At 37.3% G+C, this 20,723-nt stretch overlaps 3 protein-coding genes across 7 annotated transcripts; 2 read left to right on the forward strand and 1 right to left on the reverse strand.

The window, feature by feature from the left end:
* The first annotated feature begins 197 nt into the window (after nt 1-197).
* On the forward strand, nt 198-9,359 carry LOC103480268 (butyrophilin subfamily 3 member A3-like). The gene is made up of 6 exons (XM_008435159.3): nt 198-447; nt 901-1,239; nt 5,114-5,330; nt 5,467-5,531; nt 6,480-6,593; nt 7,314-9,359. Exons 1-6 carry the CDS (start codon nt 291-293, stop codon nt 7,931-7,933), a joined length of 1,512 nt encoding a protein of 503 aa, XP_008433381.1. The 5' UTR covers nt 198-290; the 3' UTR covers nt 7,934-9,359.
* Nucleotides 9,360-9,592: 233 nt separating this feature from the next.
* LOC103480243 (Fc receptor-like protein 5) lies at nt 9,593-13,864 on the reverse strand. 3 transcript variants are annotated; one of them, XM_008435124.3, is made up of 6 exons: nt 13,234-13,862; nt 12,294-12,545; nt 11,282-11,530; nt 11,027-11,143; nt 10,642-10,713; nt 9,593-10,044 (listed from the first exon to the last, which is right to left on the reverse strand). In XM_008435124.3, the coding sequence occupies exons 1-6, from the start codon at nt 13,262-13,264 to the stop codon at nt 9,992-9,994; spliced, it is 774 nt and encodes a 257-aa protein (XP_008433346.1). In that variant the 5' UTR covers nt 13,265-13,862; the 3' UTR covers nt 9,593-9,991. The 3 variants fall into 3 exon arrangements, with proteins under 3 accessions (XP_008433346.1, XP_081455684.1, XP_081455685.1); XM_081599558.1 differs by lacking the exon at nt 11,027-11,143 and having other exon boundaries at nt 13,234-13,864; XM_081599559.1 differs by lacking the exon at nt 12,294-12,545 and having other exon boundaries at nt 13,234-13,863.
* Nucleotides 13,865-16,798: 2,934 nt separating this feature from the next.
* On the forward strand, nt 16,799-20,580 carry LOC103480242 (myelin-oligodendrocyte glycoprotein-like). Of its 3 annotated transcripts, none has more exons than XM_008435123.2 (4): nt 16,799-17,163; nt 18,214-18,531; nt 18,758-18,832; nt 19,713-20,580. In XM_008435123.2, the coding sequence occupies exons 1-4, from the start codon at nt 17,097-17,099 to the stop codon at nt 19,781-19,783; spliced, it is 531 nt and encodes a 176-aa protein (XP_008433345.2). In that variant the 5' UTR covers nt 16,799-17,096; the 3' UTR covers nt 19,784-20,580. The 3 variants fall into 3 exon arrangements, with proteins under 3 accessions (XP_008433345.2, XP_081455686.1, XP_008433344.2); XM_008435122.2 differs by having other exon boundaries at nt 16,804-17,163; nt 18,166-18,531; XM_081599560.1 differs by lacking the exon at nt 18,758-18,832 and having other exon boundaries at nt 18,166-18,531.
* The last annotated feature ends 143 nt before the right edge of the window (nt 20,581-20,723 follow it).

A 20,723-nucleotide genomic window follows, 5' to 3' on the forward strand; every position in this document is an offset into this window, starting at 1 on the left:
AAACTTTCTGCACAGCAATGCTTGGCTGCGCTGTAAATGACTTGGACATTTTAAAAGATGCATTAATTTTAATTAAACTTGGAATGAAAACTATAATAATAATAATAATAATAATAATAATGATAATAATAATAAATCATTATAAAAATAATTTACAATAACAATAAAAAAAGTTGTTTAGCAGGAAGTTGTTTAGTTAGACCATTTTTATTCCCTCCCCCTTTCAAAGCGAAACTGTGGATCGACGGGCTCTCTAACCCAGAACCTCGAGTTTTGCTCCTGGAATAAAAATGGTCCAAGTTCACCGAGCTTATAGACGGTCTCTAGTTGAAAGTTTAAAGTTTATTTCAAGGACCTGCTGGACGGACAGCAGAACATTTCTCCGCTTCTCCGCCGCTCGAGTCGGATTTCTCGCTGCCGTCGCCTGTGTCTTGTGCTTCTCCACAGGTATGGCCTGGTTAACCTGTTCATATATATTTTTTGACTAAACTGCGATTTATTTACCCGACATATCATGTCGTTTGTGGCTTTTTTTTATTGTTTGCGTGTCGCAAATCAACTTTTACTAAGTTAAACTTAATAAAATCGAGTTAGTTTTTTTTTACGTGACGTCATGCCGTGGTGTGCTGCTGTTTTTTTTTAAATAATTGCAGCAAAATTCGACCAAGTCAGCGAGTTCTTCGAGTAGAAACATATAATTACACACACAGAACGAATAAAATCTTTAAATACATTTTTAGTTAGAACTTCATGTATGAACAGCCGCTTAACTTTTATTCTAGCGGAAGAGGCGAGCAGTTCTCGAATGTTCTTCATAAGGCTGAGGTGACCACCGAAAGTCAAATAAGGTTACACACTTTCTTACTGTAGCTGCTTCCTCTTCTTCCCTCTCGATACCAGCGTCGGCAGACCTTACACCCAAGACAATAGTTGCTCTCGAGAATGAGACGGTCACCCTGCCCTGCCGAACCAACCAAACAAGCGACCTCCTCACCGTGGAGTGGTCCAAGGCTGAGATGACCCCCAACATCACCCTCCTGTACCGCCATGGCAGAGAGACGGTGGAGGAGAAGAACTCAGGCTTCGTCAACAGGACCAACCTCTTACTGGAGGAAGTGAAGCACGGCAACATCTCTCAGGTCATCTCCAAGCTGCGGCTGTCCGATGCGGGCCGATACCTGTGCAGGACCATGGTGGGGAAGCAGCGGCAGGTTGAAGCAGCGCTGGATCTCGTTGTGGGTAGGTCATCTCTGTGGCTGCTGGGCGAATCTTGACAGGATATAATGTCCTGACACGCTTCTTTGCTAATCTGGTTCTGTGTCATTTCAATCTTCAAAAATAATCATTTACATCCTGTTTATTATTATTTTTACACCAACACGGAGTGAGGTTAGCTACTGTGACGTTCAAGGAATCAGGAACTCAAAAGTTAAGAGGAAGTTCAGCTCAATCTAATGTTTTTGTATAGAGTAGCTTCAGCTTCATTGTATATTTTGTCTCGAGGTACTTTACAAATCAAAGAAATCCAATTCTATAAAGTAGTTAAAAATATCTGAAACTTTTAAGTTGTTTTCAATCAAGTGACACAAGTACAACTTTAAGCTTGACAAGATTGGAAAGTAGGCCTGTACCGATTGCAGTTTTCTGGCCGATCTTTAAAAAGCCTGACTTGCTGATTCCTATTTTGGCTCATACTGATTTTTTTTCCTTTTGTCTGAAATGTTGTTAAATAGCAAGAAAGTTCCTAAGTTGTCAACAATGAGGTGACAGTTATTACTGCAAATGTGCACGAAGTGGAGATTGATCTACTAGCTGAACAACATCCACAGCGTTTAGCAAGATCATAGGAAGAAACTGAGTGTCTTATAAGTGTGAGTGCAATCCAGGATATCCTCTGAGGTCTTCTTTTTTTTTTCAACCTAGCTGAGCTGCGGTATAATTTGAACCATATTCACAGTTTCCTGCTTCACAGTTCTCCAGATTTTCTCTGTAGAAGCAGGAAGTTTGAATCACGGTGTTTTGAGGTAGATTATATCTAATGTAATCCCTCTGATGCAAAAGGTAAAACAAACCAAAAAAAAAAACACACAGAAAAAACTAACAAAAATGAAAGAAAGAAATCAGTCTGAATCTCACAACCAGTTTAGGATAACTGCATTTTGACCTGAATCTGCCTTTTGGGGACTCTAGTCTCTAAACTAGACTCTAGATTAGCGGTTCTCAACGTGGGCGGTACCGCCCCCCAGGGGGCGTTCAGAGGACGGCAGGGGGCGCTGGCGGACATTTTTACAAAAGGGGGGCGCTGGGATGTCTTTGGGGGGCGTTTGGTCGAAGGTAAACTTTACACCTTAAATGCAAACAATGCCAGTTTAGACTTTGAGCAACTTGGTAAAACTGTATTGTGTAACATTAAATCATGCTTGGCTGCAACTGTATCGATGGCAGCTCTTCTTCTATTCAGTGTTTGTTAGCTTCTGTTAGCTTCTTGGCGCAGCTCCGTTCTCCTGCTACTGGTAGCTAAAATCACGATACCCTCACTGTGTATCCCTCTGAAAAATGAACCCATTTAAATAAAGAAATAAAGAAATCCCTCCATGGGTGATACCACGATAGAGAGCGTTCATTTTATAGCGTTAACACGGTGCTGTAAGTGGTCCGGTATGAAACGGGGGTGATAGAACAACACAGCACTTTTAAATTTCAATAATCAGAATGCAGAAATTGTTTCCGTTGTTTTAAAAGGTTTATGTCAGTCTGCCTTTTCCCCATCGATACGCTTCCCGACCGCCCTGCACCTTAGGGGCTTAAAAAAAAAAAGACGCACATTGCGCAAAACTCTGAAACAGGAGAAGCGGGACATAAAACGGAGCGACGAACTAGATGTGAATTATGGCATAAAAACAGAGAATCCGACGCTGAACAGTGAAAAATCAACACATGATGTGAAACACATGATGATTAGGCGGCGCAGCAGGTGATGAGATTACTGATGGTGAGCGCTAACAAACTATAAAATAAATCTAGCAACAGGAAAGAAACTAAAGTGGACATAGCAATAAACCAAGAGAGGATAAAACTAATCAAATAAAACTAAATGGAAGTAAACGAAGAACAAAATGCAAGAATAAACTAAGAAACTAAAGTAAATACAGAGGAATAAACTGGTATGGCAAGACCTTTCGAGCAATAATTAATACAGAGACTGTATGGCAAGAATAAACAGACACTATTTCCAGATAAAAGGTAAAATAATATTGTTGAAATGCCAGGGGTTTGTTGAGACCACATCTAGTACTGAGAATAAATATAACTTACAGACCATAACTGTAAAGAACTGATCACTTTTATGTTTTTAATTAGATTTGATATATTTATTTTTTCAATATTATTTTTCATTTCAGTGTTAATGTCATGAGGCTGATGACTCCATGACACTTTCAATTTGACTCATTAGGATTTGATTAAGAACCAGATTTGTTCTTTGTCATTTCTGTCCAGTAAAACTATTAATCTATAATCAATAGACAGGTCTATATAAAGATATAATCCATGTTTCTGTTTCATATTTGTATGGCATTAAAAGGATCTGGAACTTTTGTTTTTCCACTGAAAGCTCTGCTTTGAACAATAAATGCCATGTGGGTGAAATTTTATGGATGATACTCTAATGTCCCATTCTCCTGAAGGCAGCACAGAGCTGCACCCCCAGAAACTGACAAACACTGAAGAGAAGAAGAGCTATGATTAATGTAGTTACAGTTGTATCCATGTTTTATTGTTGCAGAGATCAGTCGGTTTGCAAATAGTTCAAAGTTTAAACTGGCATGTTGAACATCTTTTATCTGGTCATTTTGTGGAATATTTAACAACTAGAAAATGGCAAAGAATAATAATATTTTTTCCACTCTGACTGGCTGCTGTTAGACCTACAAATTTTAACTTGAATATTTATTGCATTTTTTGTAGACACCTGTGAAAATAATTTCTATCCCCATGACTTTTTTGTTCTCTGGGAAATTATTTTTGATGATAGATACAGAAACAAGCATAAAGATCAAAACATCTACAATAGTGATAGTAATATTAATGATAAAATAATGGTCAGTGCAAAGTAGCCTGCAAATTCTTTGGTGGGGGGAGGTGAGGGACCTGGATAAGGGATAGGGGGGCGCTGGGCCAAAAAAGGTTGAGAAACACTCCTCTAGATAAAAACATACACATATTTATGTGTTAAAAATCTCCAGCCAAATCCCAGACTTGTAGCCAATTCAGTGGTAAGACTTTAAGTTAATGCTCTCAATCCAACGTGACTTAGTTTAAGCTATTTTGCAAAAAGGAAAGCCAGAGAATTGATTCTCTAAATGTAAAAAGCTGGTGCAGATGTTCCCCCATTACTTACAGCTGTAACCACACCATAAAACACTGGTCATTGTTTTATGGTGTGGCTGCAGTGTCTAAAACCAGAACTAGTTTGTCAAATAAAATACTAACAAAAATGTGGTGATATTTGTGGCATCAGAAATGGGGAAAAAGTGAAATAGGTATGAAACCTTTGCCAGGCCTTCAGCCAGATGAGACATTATGAGGCCAGCTTGTGGACTCTTTGGTGATTATAAATGGTTTACTTTAAAATGCAGCTTTAGATATTTATTACTAAAGCAAATAATATGTTCAAATTCAGTTGTCATCACAATGGCAGATGACGGCTCATGTGTAATACTGAGTAGGCTACAATATTTCAAATGGCCTGCATTTGAAACCGGTACTGAAATCTGTATTAGGATAACAAGTTTCAGTTTCAGCAGGGGAATTACCTGTTCAGTCTGGCAACACACAGTTGTGAAAACAATCTTAGAAGTCACTCTTTGTTCTATAAATGTATGACTTTAGGAAGGAAGAAGGCCTCGTCAGAACGTGAGATTGTTCTTGTCATGTTTCCTGAAGCCATTTTCAGCCGCAGGAAATGTTTATCTTAGCGTTCTTGTAAGTTGTACCTGTGCCAAATTCTCGCAAAATTCACCCAGTATGGCATCCTTGCCGAAATCAAAATATGGTTTAAATGATTTACTTTATTCAGGGTTTTCTTTATTATAAGTACATCTTCTTTTTCCAGGTGCTGCGTCTGAGCCGAAGCTCACCTTTGTTCCCTCTGGTGCCAACGGGGGATTGACACTGGAGTGCAGCGCCGAGCGCTGGTTCCCAACGCCGGAGATAACGTTCCACGACGAGAAAGGCAAAGAGATTGAAGCCGAACATCCACGGAGTGATCAGGACTCAGCTGGACGTTTTAATGTTAAACGGAGAGCGTCTTTGCAGATCATCACCAACAGGTACAACTTTCTTCACCTCAACCAAAAGGGATGGTTTTACACAAAAAGCCTTTTGGGATGTTGCTTTTATGTTGATGTTTTTCTTTAATCAGTTGAATAAAAAGTAAAACTTAACACTTTTATTGTTTCATCTCAGTGTGACCTGCCATGTTCACCAGCCGCTGTTGGGGATGATTCGGCTTGCACATATTTATATTCCAGGTACAGTTCATGTGTTGAATGTATATTCACGAGCTGGTGGTGTTAATTAGGGGAAAACCCTTAACAATTCTGACAAAGACTTTTTGATACGCACATGAGTTTTAATATATTTGTATTTGAACCAATTTAGCATATTATGGGGTTTATACCACTAAGAAGTGGTATAAACATCCTCTCTAAGGAAAAATGGCTGATAATAATTGCCTTTACTATATAAAAAAACATAAGTCATGCAGTTAAGCTTATGAAGAGTTTTGTTGATAATGGTTCAAAGTGATCAGAACTTTATCAATTTTAATATAATTACCCTGTTTATGCGATTGAATGTATGTGATTATGTTTAAATCTGATAATTTAGGGATTATGTGTTTGCATTTAAAGCTGTTGCTTATGTTTTCGTCAACATATTTTACTAGAATATCACCACAGACGGTGTGCTTTGTTCTATTTTGTTAATCAAATGTGTCAAACTGAGGCCTAACACGTTGACACATCATGTAGAGTCTAGATTTGTCTTCACATCATTTCTCATCAATTCTCAACTGATCAACACTTAATTTGGTCCAGGAACAATCAATGTGTTCTGAATAACTAAATTAGACCATAAAGTCAGTATTGGCTTGTAGTTATTATCACAGTAAGCCTAAATATGTAGTTTTATATTTTATCTTGCATGATAAACAAAGTGTAGCTATTCATTTGTGAAATTTAAATGGAACATAAACTAATTCAGACGTGTATGAGAATCAAGATTGCAGTTTTCGCTTGGTTGTTCCTCACATCTCAGGCTTGACAAAGCATTATTAGACCTGATGCTTTTTGTTTAATCTTGTAACATGAAACACTCAGTCATTAGTTTGGAATGGTATTTTTTTTCTCTTGCTTAAGCAAAAAGCCATTGAAGATATTTTTTATCACCTGCCATAATTGATTTCCCTGTTATTTCAGATGACTGCATGAGGTCCTGCACCTGCAGCATGGTGTGGAGCATCCTGGGAACCGCAGCTGTGCTCGCATCATGTGCGGTCGCTTATTTTCTGTGGAAGAAATATGGACGCTCATGTAAGCCTGTAACTTTTTACCACCTCTACCGGAACAGACGAAAACGTTCTGCAGCAGCTCCTGTTTAGATATTGAATCAGTCATTTTAATGTTTACTTTAACACAATTACTTCTAAATTATGAGTTTTTGTAGGCATGTAATGACTTTTGAAGACTGAATATCCCTTTAACTTGTGTAAGTTATCATGCAAAAAAATCCACACTGGAATTGTTGGCAATCTTGGGTAATGGAAGTACTCAGCATTTCCGATACTGCTGGTAGAGACACATAGACCTCTCATTTACGTATATGTTGGACGGACCCACTTTAGATAATGACCTATTGCTATTAAAGTCATGAAAAGTTTATGACTAGACATATTAGTCAATTAAGATGTCTCTCATTATCTTAAATTACCATCCAGAATAGTCAAAATTCATTTTTTAGATTCAATTTTTTAGAGCAGTGCACCCACGGTATGACTACCGTTTCACTGAAATATATAGAGAAGGAGATTTATAGAATATAGCAATGAAATACCTGAAGTATCTTCAGAATTGTATAATTCAGCCAAAATAGTACTTTAGAAGAAAAACCTAGTGAAACAGGCAGAAAATTATAGGAGTCAAAGTGCAATGTTTTAATATGAGAGGCCAAAGTGTTTGATTGCAGCCATCAATGAGGTTTTCTCTTTAACATAATAGTGTTACCTGTTTTCCTTTTTTCCCCTTTATTCCCAGGTTGCAGGCAGAAATCACTTCAACCACCACAGCTGGCCAGTTCCAGTATGGAAAACACCTTCAACGCTCGGTTACAAAGCGATAACGAATGGCTACAAGGAGAAATCGAAGGGCTGAAGTCACGCATTTCTGAAAAAGATGAGATCATCGACAAACAAAAAGCAGACATAGAAGAACTTAAATTCAAATACAGTGCTGCTCAACAGCAAAACCAGCCTACAACTAGCTCCTCATCCTCACTTAATGCCTCTCACCAAGTTACCCAAACCCTTGACCATAGCAACACACAACCAGCAGCCACATCTGCAAGCCACGACCCAAAACCTGGCCACGTGTCCAAGGCGAAAGCCCCCAAACCGTCTGCTTCAGGACCAGCCTGGCTCCCTGCTCCTCCTAGGAAGGACCGACCCAAAAGCACTCCTGATCTTTTCTCAAACAACGTTTCATCCTCCTCCAGTTCTTCCTCAGCTTCCGCTACAAAGGAAATGAAAATTCCCCGCTCTGTGAGTTTTTCCAGTTCTCGTCCTGGTGTTGCCAGGTCTCCCCGCAGGTACACTACGGGGAACCCCTTCAGCGTTCTGGCAGGTCTAACTGAAGAGTCAGAGTCTCTGATCCATTAGCATGGGATACTGAGACAAATTTACGTGAAATCAACATGATGCTTGGTACGGATATAGCATTACCGCATATGGTGATCATAAGGTCACGATATAAGAAATGGGACTGACCAGTTCCAAAATGGTACTTCAAGGTTTCTTCCTTTCAAAGTAGGGCTCTCTGAAGTCGCTTAGCTAGTCGGTATCTTAAATTACGGCAGATACCTGAACTGACATCAGGGACAGCATAGCTCTAAGACCAAAGTTGAATTTGCCATCTTTTAAAACTTGTTTTCTCCTCTTTGTTTGTCTTTTTACTTATTTTTTATGACAATGAATCACTTTTTCATTCCGTCCATGTTGGGAGCTATTCATTTTAAAACTTCAGGTTGTCAATCCATTTACATATTTTCCTACATATTCTCATATGTCTTCTGCCTTCAAAGTAGGAAAACATCTCAGTTTTTGTCAAGCTCAAACAGTTTAGAAGCAAAAAGTGTTTATGTCATAATTATTATGATGACGAATGGGTGCAGTTCTGGCATTGGGAAATAAATGCTGCCAACTGTTTTCTGGTGCTGCAGCAACAGTTTTTAAGGAACATGCTAAAAAGTTAAAGAAACCAAATTTTGTAAGCTTTAACTATAAACTATGACAGTGTTCGAAAGGAGACTTTGTGAAATATTGTATCTAATGACGCTATATCTTCAGAGATACTTTTATTATTCTTAATACAAGTAAAGCATATTTTCTGTGAATGTAATGTAAAGACCTTCTGTTATTCACTACTTTTTGCATCTCAAAGGTCCTAGTAAATATAGTCTTTGATTTGAATTTTTTTTTAAAAGTATTAATATTTTTATTGTGATATTTTTGACGTGTTTACATGCTCTATTAAGATATGTAAATTTTATTTTTTAAAGAATTTAAAAAAATATTTTTACTGTGATGGAGTACGCCAATTTTTTTATGAACATAGACTTGTAAGAACATGTGCAACTACATTACTTTGCCTCAGGTTTTCAAATACAGCTCTCAGTGAAAACTACCCACAGCTCCCCCTGGTGGGTGGTTTGGGGAAACGTGAGACGTTGATGGCTTCAAAGTGAATCAGATTAATTTTTAAAGAGCTGGCCCTGTGATCTGTATTGTGTGCATTTAAAAAATGTTTTAGAGATTTCATTCTGTCTGGGACAGCTGTTTCTGTTTGGTATTCTGTAAATATGAAATGTGTTCATATATTTTTAACAGTCAAATTGATACTAAATGGAAACTCTAAAGCTGGAAAAAAGCATCAGCCTTGGTATTTTTCTTACTATTTTTTGAGAAGGGTTTTTAAAGTAAAGAAAAACAAAAAAAAACATGAAACGATGTAAAAATGGTTGAAGGGTGATTGAGGGCTAAAAGGTGTAACAATTGCAATAATAAAACTGCACATAGCACAAATCTTTATCAAGATTTCTCTTACTGTGTGGTTAACATTTTTTACTTATAAACTCCAGAGTAACTTCAAGGATTTTTTTTTTTTCATGAGTAATTTTTCCACTCTTAGTTCAATTGTTTGTTGTATATCTATGAGCCAAATAACAAATTCTGGTTTTAGTAACAATCTTGGTAACTTAGTGACTGATAGGTCAGAGTCGATACTTATTGACAACATGCCGTTTCTTTTGCAAACGTGTCTTTATTTAACATAATGCAGCATTCAAATGTTCTTATAAGCTGTAGAAATCCCACTTGACATTGACAAAAAGAATTTACAGGAAGTACATTGTTTTGATAATAAAAATCATAAAAAAATGTATTAACGTCTGACTGGGAAGAAGGTAAGGACTCGGAATGTGACAGAATAACTTAATTCACAATGTTTTGTGAGATTTAAGTCAAAATATTTCTTGCTTCGCTCTGATTTTAAAGCGAAACGCTAATGATAAATGTTTCACATAATTTTGGATATGTAAAGGACTTTAACACCAGAGACTTGTTTGTACATCAGCCATCCCACATATACAATACTTACTACATAAAACACATTAAGATCCAACAAAGAACATGGCTGTGATCGCATCAGGTGGGATCCTTTCAGCAGCTTCCTGGTTTGATTGTTGAGTACAGCTTTAACTCTGGAGTCGTCTCTGCAAATAAAAGTTTTATTGCAGTTATTCATCAACTTACAAGGACAAGTTTGTATTTTCCACTTCGCCTTTTTATAGTCAATCTGTTACCACACCTATGCAAGTGGAACGTCACTGAATACAGTTAAAATGTCAATTAATGTAAATGTGACCGCAAGTACGCAGTTATATCTGCATTTAATTTAATTCATATTTAATTTTATAGTCTTTCCAGCTGTGATTAAAACAAGCACGTTGACAGTGAGGACTTTTGGCAGCCTCTTATCATCCTGTTTGTTTTCTATGAAATACACTGAAATATAAATGAAACAAAAACTTGGAGTGTAATTTTTTGCTTAATCAACTGATAAAAAAAAATTAAAAATAGAAAAACCCACAGGAAATGAAAGTCTGAGTCAGCAAACTAACAAAAAACATCCAAATTGTCAGACCCTGAATTTATGATGGCCATGTTAAAGAATTTCATTTTTTAAAAATGAATATTAAAGTGTTTGAACAACACAACACTTTTACTGAAAAAGATATAAAATTAACCAACACTAGTGTCCTACCTGAACTGTTACTACTCATATTTCAGTCCATGCGTTTCCTGTTTACCTGAGTTTGTCTTCGGCGGCTCTTCGTGAGGGAAGGTGACGTCAGCGTAGGAAACGTCATCATCCACTTCAGCTACAGAGCAGAATTATCTGTGTTAACTAAACAGCAGCTGGTTTACAATGTAGACGTTTCATTAAATCAACTTAGAGCTATTGTAAGAGGGAAAGGATAAATATACACAGTGTTTCATTTGTTTTCCGATCAGTAGGAGCGGATGGTATCGATTCTCTTGGTTGGTGATTTCTCTCCGTGTTGGCAAGCACTCAAAAAACCACATATGTACTTTTTGGTAAAAAAAATAAATATTTTTCTTATCTCTGTTTTTATTTTTGCTAAGTGCACTCTGCGTTAAAAAGTCACTTGATTTATAAGAAATGGGGCTGACCTTTGACCTTTGACCTCCTTAGCCATAGCAGCAACCCACAGACAAACAAGAGGCAGGTGGCAACAACAGGAAGTAACACGTATATGGGATGAAAGCGAAAGGAGTCTAGCTCGCATCCTGCGGCGACATACAAGTGAGGGGGAAAAAAAAAACAGTTTGGTTTGGAGGTTAGTCAAAAAGCCAGTGAGTGGGATGACATCCACCATCGCCTTCATCAGAAATTTACTGAAATTCATCACAATATTTCCTTCCCACCTCTGACTGACAGCCAGCTCTCTGGGGATTCCCCTGCTCCTGGAATGCTACATTTGTAGAGGCCTTCATCAGACTCGGAAACATCTCGGATAGTGATGCTCCCGGTTGAGCTGCTTCCGATCAGGAGGCCGTTTTTATAAAACTCCGTAAAGTTGGAGGAGGAAGAGGCCTGGTTACGGATGCAACGCAGAATCACTGCTTCCCCCTCGGCTACAGGAAGGACAGGACTCTGCAGGATCACGGGGCCGTCTGGACGACAGACAGGGATAGATGACACATGACACTTTACAATTAAAGGCTCCCTCAAAATAAATTATCCAGATAAAATTATCTCTGGATAAAATAATTCCTTACAAATCTACCCACATAGTAGTGTTTTTATTTTATTTTTATCGTTCACGTGTGTCTACTGCCTACACAGCAGTAGACACATGTAAGTCCATCAAGACTCAAAACAGCCATTTTATAGATAATTTTTTTTTCTGATGAAAATAGTATTTGTGCCAATTTACTGATGTGTATTTATATAGCTAATCCATATAGCCATGTAATTCATCAACATTTGATGGCAGCAAAAATTTATGGAATATTTCAGTAGTGGTGCTATTTCACACATACATAAAATTGAAATAATAAAAAAAACATTTGGTATATGTTGGTGAAAAAAACTGGTTTTAAAAGCTGAAATTCTGGATTAATTTGTATCACTCAATTTATATCAAAGTCTCTGCAAATAAAAAATAAAAAAACACCAAAATAAAATCACTAAAAATATCTAAATATCCAATATCAAAATCAGTTTTGTTGGACCAAAACTTCAGTAATGTGCCCTGAATATGTTGTCAACAGAAAAAAAAACAGATAACTGACATTTTGTGCACGTTCACCTTAAGCTAGCCTCAAGCTGTGACTCACAAAATCAGATAAAAAGCTGAATCTGAGGGGTCGGTCCTGCCAGTTTCATAATCATTTCTCATTGATGGAAACAAACCAAACGTTTTCCTCCACCCACCTGTCACTGTAACATTAATGACCTCACTGCATGTTCCAGCTCTAGACTGGCACCAGTACCGCCCGCTGTCAAACAGATAAACAGCATTTATTACACGCCGTGACCCGTTTCTCTTTCCCCAGTCTGCTGTTTTGCTCTCGGTCGTGTTTCTCTTCACTGTCCAGTCGGAAGAGTTTTCACTGTCCACACAGCTCAGCGAAACCGAATCGTGCAGAAAGAACTGAGATCTGTTCGGAAGGATTCTCACAACAGCTGAAAGAGAAAGAAGGAGAGTTGCTGTCTGAGTTTAGATCAGTTTTAAAGCTGTTTCTGTTCAGTTATCAGGTCGTAGGTTCTTCAAATGTTCTTCTTTTGCCTTTTCACCAGCTTCCCCTATCACTGCCTTTTATGTGACTTTTATGTCAGACCAGTGGTGGTCTGGTGTTAAGTCTTCACCCAGCAGCAGCAGAGCGAGGTCAGACTGAGTCAAAGTGAGAAAATGTGTCTAAATGTGTTCAGTGCACTTTGGCCCTGTCACAACCCGAAACAACACGAGTCAGTGATAATTATAGAGGCTAAAAGGACAGATGGGGAAACAACTGGTTGAGTAACATCTGTAATTATAATTTTCACTTATAGCATCAGTGTAGAGAGGGAAGTCTGGGCCTCCCTTCTGAAGCTGCTGCCCCCGCGACCCGACCCCGGATAAGCGGAAGAAAATGGATGGATGGATGGATGGACTTATAGCATCACAAATAAACACAATGAAACAAAGCATGCCGATTCTCCCTAGCAGAACCTGGACAGGCCTATTTTTTTATTTTTTTAGCGGATCAAATAAAACAAACACAACACATTGAAACAGAAACCTGGCATCACAGACAAAGTTCTGTTTCATAGACCTTCACCTATTGTAAAAATAAGCATATAAAGTAAAATCAATAACATATTTAGAACTCACCTACAGCAGCGCAGAGTGCTGTGAAGTTCATGCTTCCTCCCTGCTGGGCGACAACAGACTGAGCCTGGTCTGAAGAGGCGTCACTAGCTGCACCCTGCTAGCTACTACAGGATGTGAGCTCTTCTTTTTTTTTTTTAAGTTTTCAAAACACTACTTTCGTTTACATGCGCACCCTTCAATTTGTAACACACCGTTTTCTAATTGTTACGTTAAACTGATTTTTCTTTTTTTTTTTGTGAAAAAGCAATTAGATGTACCAATTAGATCAACCTTTGTTGTCAACTTAGCAAAAATGTGAGGAGTTCTGTGCATTCTGCAATTTTGTTTCCTATGATGACGTGGAAGGGTTAAAGTGAGAGTTACTGGATGCTTGGTAGAGGAGTGTCTGTCATTACAAATGAATATAAAACAAAAATTAAAAAGTGATGCTCAAAGTTTTTTTTTCTGGATAAGTCTTCTGATCTAATGTAATGTATGCAAGCTAATGATAATGCCTTCTAGTTTACAACAATGTATTTTTTGTGTCTCAACAGTGTAAGGGCAACAAACAAATTATTTAGTTTTTAGGTCTAAAAGCAGAAAAATAATTCAAGGTTTAGCGTTACCATTTTTTTAATTGATTTGAATATAGAAGTGAATATGTGCAATCAGGATTTGAATTAAAAATGCCTCTGAAATTTGAATGTTGTATATTTATTTTAACACTGAAAAAGTAAGCACAAATATAAATCTGTTTTTATGTTAGACAGAGACAATTTATCACGTCATTGGCTTTTCCAAAGGAAAGACGCATGATGCCAGGATGTAGCAAAAATGAAAATTTCCACTTGTAGTCTGTGGAAAGGTTGATGGCGATGAAAACCAGTTTTTTTTTTTTTTCTTTACAAAAGGACCAGGCCACAAACTCAAACCACATTTAGTGGAGCATGATGTCATCAACTCTTTCAACTAGAGAGCCTGAGCCTTGGTGGCAGCTTCAAGTGAGATGTAACCAGGAACATGTAAGAAATATCTTTGCAGACCCGGATGATTTGTATGAATATTGTGATGTTATGGAGAAGAGAAAATGTACTGCTAATAGAGAGCAACATGGTTCTACTAAAAGACATTTTTCTTATCATAAAGCTCGTGTTCAATGGAGCTTCAGGTGCTGCATCACAGCAATTTAGACTAGAGGGTGCTACACCACAGTGCAAAAAGCAGCACAGGCTTACAAGTAAAGGTGGCATTTAATTGTTGTCTAATTAAGAATATTATGAATCTGTGGTACAAATTGTATTAGTCAGATTGACAATGTTAATTGTGTTTTTTTTTTGAGTAATAGAAATTAGTATGTGCAAATTTTATGACAAAAGGGTGATAATTTGATTTGAATTGTGATATAGAAAAATGAAGGTGTTTAGATCTGTTTCTACCTTCCGATTGATTTCAATAACTTATTTTGTTGTGTAATATATGTGCGCAATACGTTCATTGAAGCCCTGCAGCTGTATTTTGGCTTAACTAGAAGAAGACAAATTGAACAGTAAGTGGGACAAGGATCTGGGGTGGCCTCTGTTGGGTTTCCACCAGAGGGCGCAATGGGACTGCTACCTAGAGAGTGGACCAAGTACACCTCGCTGCAGCAAACAGAAAGGGGCGGGGACGGACCATTGTCAGTCTCATACCTTAATTGGAAATGGGATCATTGCAATCCGGAAATGAAAGCGGCGCTATTTCCTATACTTCCGTTTTTATTTTCTTTTGAAATCTGTGATTTCAAAAGAAGGTGAAACTCCACCTTTAGGAAGGAGTTTCACTCTCAGAATGTATTTGAACTTCTCTCTTTTATTTACTTCACGGTAACTCACAGTTTTTAGCAAATTATGTAGCTTTCGGTGTACTTCTAAATCTGCTCCTTAGTCGCATCTTTTCGGGCCTGCTACTGCCTCTAGTGGCGTGGGGGTGGTGGTTTACTATTAATTCTGGCATTACTGGCATTATAAAACAACATATTTTTTTTCGTTTTCTTAAGGATGTAGAGCTAATTAAATGACTAACAATACCTTTATACATCATAAATAATTTCTATATATCTTTATAGGAGGAACAAAAGAAATAAGCAGACAAACAACATGATCGACTATAATAAAAATACCAATCATATTCATGAATCACATTATTACACGGCCCATCTGTGGCGACGATACAAAAAAAAGTAGCCTGCAGAAACTTTATGTGGCATACAATGATGGCATCAGGCTACTACTCAAAGTGCCTATGGAGTAGTGCTAGCCATATGTTTGTACATAATGCTGTTCCCACATGTGCAGCTGTGCTCAGGAATCTTATGTATAAATGCATGTGTAGATTATCTGTGTCATGCAATAATATAATTGCAATTTTAGTAAATCCTGTTTTTAATACTGTGAGATTCTATTCAAAATTATAGAATCATTGGCGTCATCATTTCTTTGTGACTCGGTGAATAATATGTCATGTTTATTTTTATTTTTCTCTTATTTTGCTTGTTTTTACCTTTTTTCTATGGAGCTTTTTAGTGTCTGGAATAAAGATATGATTGATTGATTGATTGATTGATTGATTGATTGATTGATTGATTGATTGATTGATTGATTGATTGATTGATTGATTGATTGATTGATTGATTGATTGATTGATTGATTGATTGATTGATTATCAACAATTTGTGAATAGAGCAAAATACTTTACGCTATAGGTAAATATCATTTAGTTTGGTTAAGAATAATTATTGCAGTGTCAATAAATGACGTCTAATAGATGTTCTTAGTTGCCAGAGGAGCACAGTAACACCTTCATGAGCTCAGAGGTTCAAACTGATGAAAAATGAGGATGGATGCTCCCTGCTAAAACATTGCTGCCATCTTCCATGTTGAAACAGAGTTGTTTTTGGTTTTACCACTATTTACCTGCCGTTATACCTGCTATTCAAAGTATTCTTAAAAGATTATGTTAGTCTGCAGCTCATGTGACCAAACCAACTGAGCAGATGAAAAGTTAAAACTTGGGTTAAAATGTTATTTTAACTTGAGATGAGTTAAAACTCAAGTTAAAATGTCAAGTTTTAACATTTTAACTCACCAACCTCTACCTAACTAGAGATTGTACACAACTTCAAGTTGGGTAACCCCAAGGTCTTCTTAAAAGGTAGAGCCTTTGAGAACAGTTCTTAAAGATATAGTCAGTGTTTTCAGCAAAGTTGAGCTGACTGTCCAAGAATGACTCGAGGTATTTAAAATTTGCCACAGTTTCAACAGGTTGGCCATCAAGTGAAACTGTAATCACTTTCAGTTCTTGTTTATCTCATTTAATTAGCGCTACTTCCTTAAGAAAATGAAAAGGTATGTTCTTTTGTGAGTCAATTTATCTTTTACGGTGCCAGTAATGCCAAAATTAATAGTAAATAATAAATACTTTGTGGTATTCTGATTTAGTAATGTAATTATATTAATTGTGTTACCACACCCCACTACAGGCAGTAGCAACCCCGAAAAGATGCGACTAAGGAGCAGATTTAAAAGTTCACCGAAAGCTACAGAATTTGCTAAAACTGTGAGCTGCCGTGAAGTAAAAAAAGAAATAAGTTCAAATACATTCTGAGAGTGAAACTCCTTCCTAAAGGTGAAAATATATCAGATTTCAAAAGAAAATCAAAACGGAAGTATAGGAAATAGCGCCCCATTCACTTCCGGATTGTAATGATCCCATTTCCAAATAAGGTATGAGACTGACAGTGGTCCGTCCCCGCCCCTTTCTGTTTGCTGCAGCGAGGTCCTTCTCTCAGGAGCTGAGTCACAAACTCTATCAGTTTATAGAATGACAGCCGCAGTAGAAAGAACGAGATGCCAGGAACGCTGAGCTTCTGTTTTCTTTTGTTTGCTCTCATTTTCACCCCAACTCCCGTTAAAGGTAAGTGTACAACAATATCTTTTCAATTCGTAACTAATTTCATTTCATTTATTTATTTATTTCGAACAGACATTAAAAACAGTAAAAAAAAAAACAAGAAAACAAAACAGAATGAGACAAACTTAAGAAATAAAATGTAAAACAAATTATTTTGCCCATGTGACGTGCAATTTTATATTTTCTGTTCGAAAAGGAGCAGGTAGAAGATACATCTTATAATATCCTGCCCCTTTCATACTTGTCAATGTATTATCAATTGACTTTCAGAACATCAACAAGAGACAACTTGTTTCCATTTTTCATTATGTTTAACTATGTACAATTATTTTAAGTACTATTCATATAATCATTTACATTATAAACTATTAAACATGTTATATAGCATATTTTGAAATGAGTTCTGCTTTAATCAATTTTTTAAACTGGTTTACATTTGTAATTTTTTTATCTCATCATTCAATCCATTCCAAACATTTACTCCACACACAGATAAACAAAAACTCTTCCTGGTTGTTCTAATATGTTGTTTTTTAAAATACCCTTCACCGCTTAAATCATAACCACCCTCTCTGTCACCAAACATTTCCTGTAATTACTTCTACTCTTATTTAGCTTGGATTAACATAAGCTATTAATACAAGCTGTTTTCGCATAAACCTAACTTTATCATATGCTTTCTTTTAAATGGCAGGGAGAGTAAGTCAGTTGAACATTTTCTATCTAACTTTCCCAGCATATTCAGTCCAAAGCCAGACTGTTTGATGTAAGCTGTTCATGTCAACAATTTCTATGTTGGAAGTGAACATAGAAATTCAAAAATTGTCTTATAGACTCACGTGCTATGGAATAACTTATCACTATAGAAAAGCAATATTGTGTGTGTGTGTGTGTTTTACATAAAGAATCTGGAAGACAACCGTACAAAAACACAGGGGTAGAAGAATAATAGTTTGGGTTGCTTTACTGACAGAAGAAAATAAAATTTCTGTCCTCCATTGTTAGGTCATTATCAGGTAACAAGCTCGGGTCAACCGGTTGTCGCTGCTCCAGGTGATGATGTCATCCTCCAGTGCCTCGTGGAGCCTCAGCTGGACATGGTGGACATGACGGTGGAGTGGTCAAGGCCTGACGCCAAGCATCGGCCAAAGGGAATGGAATACGTACACCTGTACCGAGACAACAACGAGGTTCTGGACATGAAGAGCTCGTCGTACTACGGCAGGACGGCGTTGTTCGCAGACGGCCTCAGACACGGCAACATATCCCTCATCGTCACCAACGTCACGACTGCAGACGAAGGGGAATACAAATGCTTCATCCCAAAGCTACATGGCAACACCAAATCTTCAGTTGTTCGCCTTATTGTTGGTGAGTTGAAGTGTGGTGCTGCTGACCACCTGGTTAAACACACAAACCTTTTAGTCTCATAAACCTGGTCTGTCTGTCAGGTGATAGTCGAGGTATCCATCTGTTCTTCTGACTGAATTGTTCCAAATGCCCAAATGAAGCTGTTTATTACGCAGATTATGAACAGTTTCATGGGAAACGCTTTATAATCTGTATTTGAAATTGTTTTTTCCTCCCGTCCTTTCAGATCAAAACTCATCTAAAACCATTACTTCAGAGACACAACTCTATCCTGAAGAAAAGAGGCAGAATGTTCTGAACGGTGAGATCGTCTTAAATTAGGCTTCAGTTTAACCTCTAGGGTTGTAGCGGTACATTTAATTTCACGGCTCATTAAGAATGCCACACACAGTATAAGCTGACACGGGCAAATGCTAAATCCTAGGTTTGTTTCACTTTTTTGAAAATGGAAAATAAAGAGATTGGGTTGCAATCGAAACTTAAGCATTCCCATAAAGACAATTGGAGTCTTTCCATTTCCTGCGAACTGGAAAGACTGTCTAGTCTTCATCCTTCTGTGTGTTGATGCTGTCAGACATATGAAGTGCTTTGGATGATCGCTTAATCTTCCTGTTTTTCTTTTGTGGCACTCAACTGAATGCAAACACATGACCAGCCAAACTGGTTGACATAAACAGATTGCTTCATGTCCGGTATACAGAATAAAAACAGAAACTGTTCTCCGTACATTTCCATAAGATGAATTGCTGTGTTTCTGTTTCGACCTCATCAAAAAAACTCAATGCATCACTGCTTCAAAAACAACCTGGCTGATCTTTAAGCTTCCACATCCTGTCATTAATAACCAATTAATGGTTATTAATGGCCATCAATTAATAGAAGTGCTAACAATCTAGACTTCTTTCAAATCAGACTCCCGATTGCCTTTAATGTATTTCTTGTGTGACTGCATGTATCTTGAACTAACGTTTTGTGTGGTTCAATGTAAGCGTATGAACTTTTACACCCTTAATGCTTAAAATTTAGCTAGCTTGGCGGCTAATCCTAAGCTTTGTGTCTGGGCTGCTGCTTTTACCCAACTTTTCACGTTATCTCATTTATGTTTTGTTTGCATTGTCTTTCAGTCGGAACAGAAAATGACGGATTTATATTTTTCTTGTCTTTGTTTCTTTTCCTGCCAGGCGGTGCGTCCTGCTCCAGCAGCTTTACTCCTCTTATCGTTATCTGGGTCTTGCTGATCTTCAGCGCTTGAGATGCAGGATGCTTACTCACTGTATCCATGTGTAAGAGCTAAGCAATTTCAGTTTTCAACAATAGAAGGAACATGTAGGCCATAGGTTGACCGCCCAGTGTCTTCTGATTTTTCTTTGACATAAAAGTTGCTCCTAGTTTGATGTATGTTACTGCTGCCCACTTTTATCATCAAACTTTTTCAGAGTTATGGAATCTAATCTAAACTTGTTTGATCCGAAGTAAAACTGGAAAAGAGGAACATTTGGGATTGTATAATATTCCTTTTAACACTTTAGGACATTGCTTTAGCAAAGAGAAAAAAACCCCAATGTGCTTTATCGCAATGTGGAAATAAAGCACCCTCCTTCACAGTCATGCAACAATCAAGCATGAGACGTACTTCTGTTTTGCGCTTTATAATGTTTATTTGGAAAGTCTGTGGTAACAGTCACAGAAATGCACTTTAGACCCCATGATGGGGTCACAATCTTTTTTGCTGTAATGCTCTGAGAGCCATTAGAAAAATAGTTATTCTGTTTAGTTTTAGATGTGGAGTTCCACGTTTCCAGTTCAAAAATGTGTCCATAAAAATGTTACCGTTTTCTTTAATGCATTTTGTTTTTATTTATATGTCTCTACCTTCTGCTATTGCACTTTATATCACACTTCCTTATTTCATAAGCTAAGGCACATGATCGCATGATTACAGTGTGAGTTGCATGACTTGCATTTATGTTTAAAACCGTTACCGACTTCATCATGTTCAACTGATGTCCTCAACGGGTTTTAAATAAAAGTACAGACTTGCTGAAAACATTATTTCTTCCCATTTTTTATTTTTTTACCTGTGAAGGTGAAACATGTGATGTTTGTAAATAGGGAAAAACCCAGCAGAGCACAAGCCAACAGAAAGGCTGAAGAAACAAGAGGCAGCTTTTTGTTCACAAAAAACATCTTCT

This window comes from Poecilia reticulata, chromosome 18, assembly GCF_904066995.2.
Source record: "Poecilia reticulata chromosome 18, P_reticulata-male-v2, whole genome shotgun sequence".
In the NCBI taxonomy this organism is placed as follows: Eukaryota; Metazoa; Chordata; class Actinopteri; order Cyprinodontiformes; family Poeciliidae; genus Poecilia; species Poecilia reticulata.

Excerpts from the sequence above, each read along its gene's own strand:
- LOC103480268 (XM_008435159.3), top strand. The coding sequence starts at position 291 with ATGGTCCAAGTTCACCGAGCTTATAGACGGTCTCTAGTTGAAAGTTTA. Across the intron at positions 448-900 it reads TGTCTTGTGCTTCTCCACAG|CGTCGGCAGACCTTACACCC; the intron begins GTATGGCCTGGT and ends TCTCGATACCAG. Across the intron at positions 5,532-6,479 it reads TGCACATATTTATATTCCAG|ATGACTGCATGAGGTCCTGC; the intron begins GTACAGTTCATG and ends CTGTTATTTCAG.
- LOC103480243 (XM_008435124.3), bottom strand. The coding sequence starts at position 13,264 with ATGAACTTCACAGCACTCTGCGCTGCTGTAG. Across the intron at positions 12,546-13,233 it reads AGCACTCTGCGCTGCTGTAG|CTGTTGTGAGAATCCTTCCG; the intron begins GTGAGTTCTAAA and ends TTTCTCTTTCAG. Across the intron at positions 10,045-10,641 it reads GCCGCCGAAGACAAACTCAG|AGACGACTCCAGAGTTAAAG; the intron begins GTAAACAGGAAA and ends TTTTATTTGCAG.
- LOC103480242 (XM_008435122.2), top strand. The coding sequence starts at position 17,097 with ATGCCAGGAACGCTGAGCTTCTGTTTTCTTTTGTTTGCTCTCATTTTC. Across the intron at positions 17,164-18,165 it reads CACCCCAACTCCCGTTAAAG|GTCATTATCAGGTAACAAGC; the intron begins GTAAGTGTACAA and ends CTCCATTGTTAG. Across the intron at positions 18,833-19,712 it reads GAGGCAGAATGTTCTGAACG|GCGGTGCGTCCTGCTCCAGC; the intron begins GTGAGATCGTCT and ends TTTTCCTGCCAG.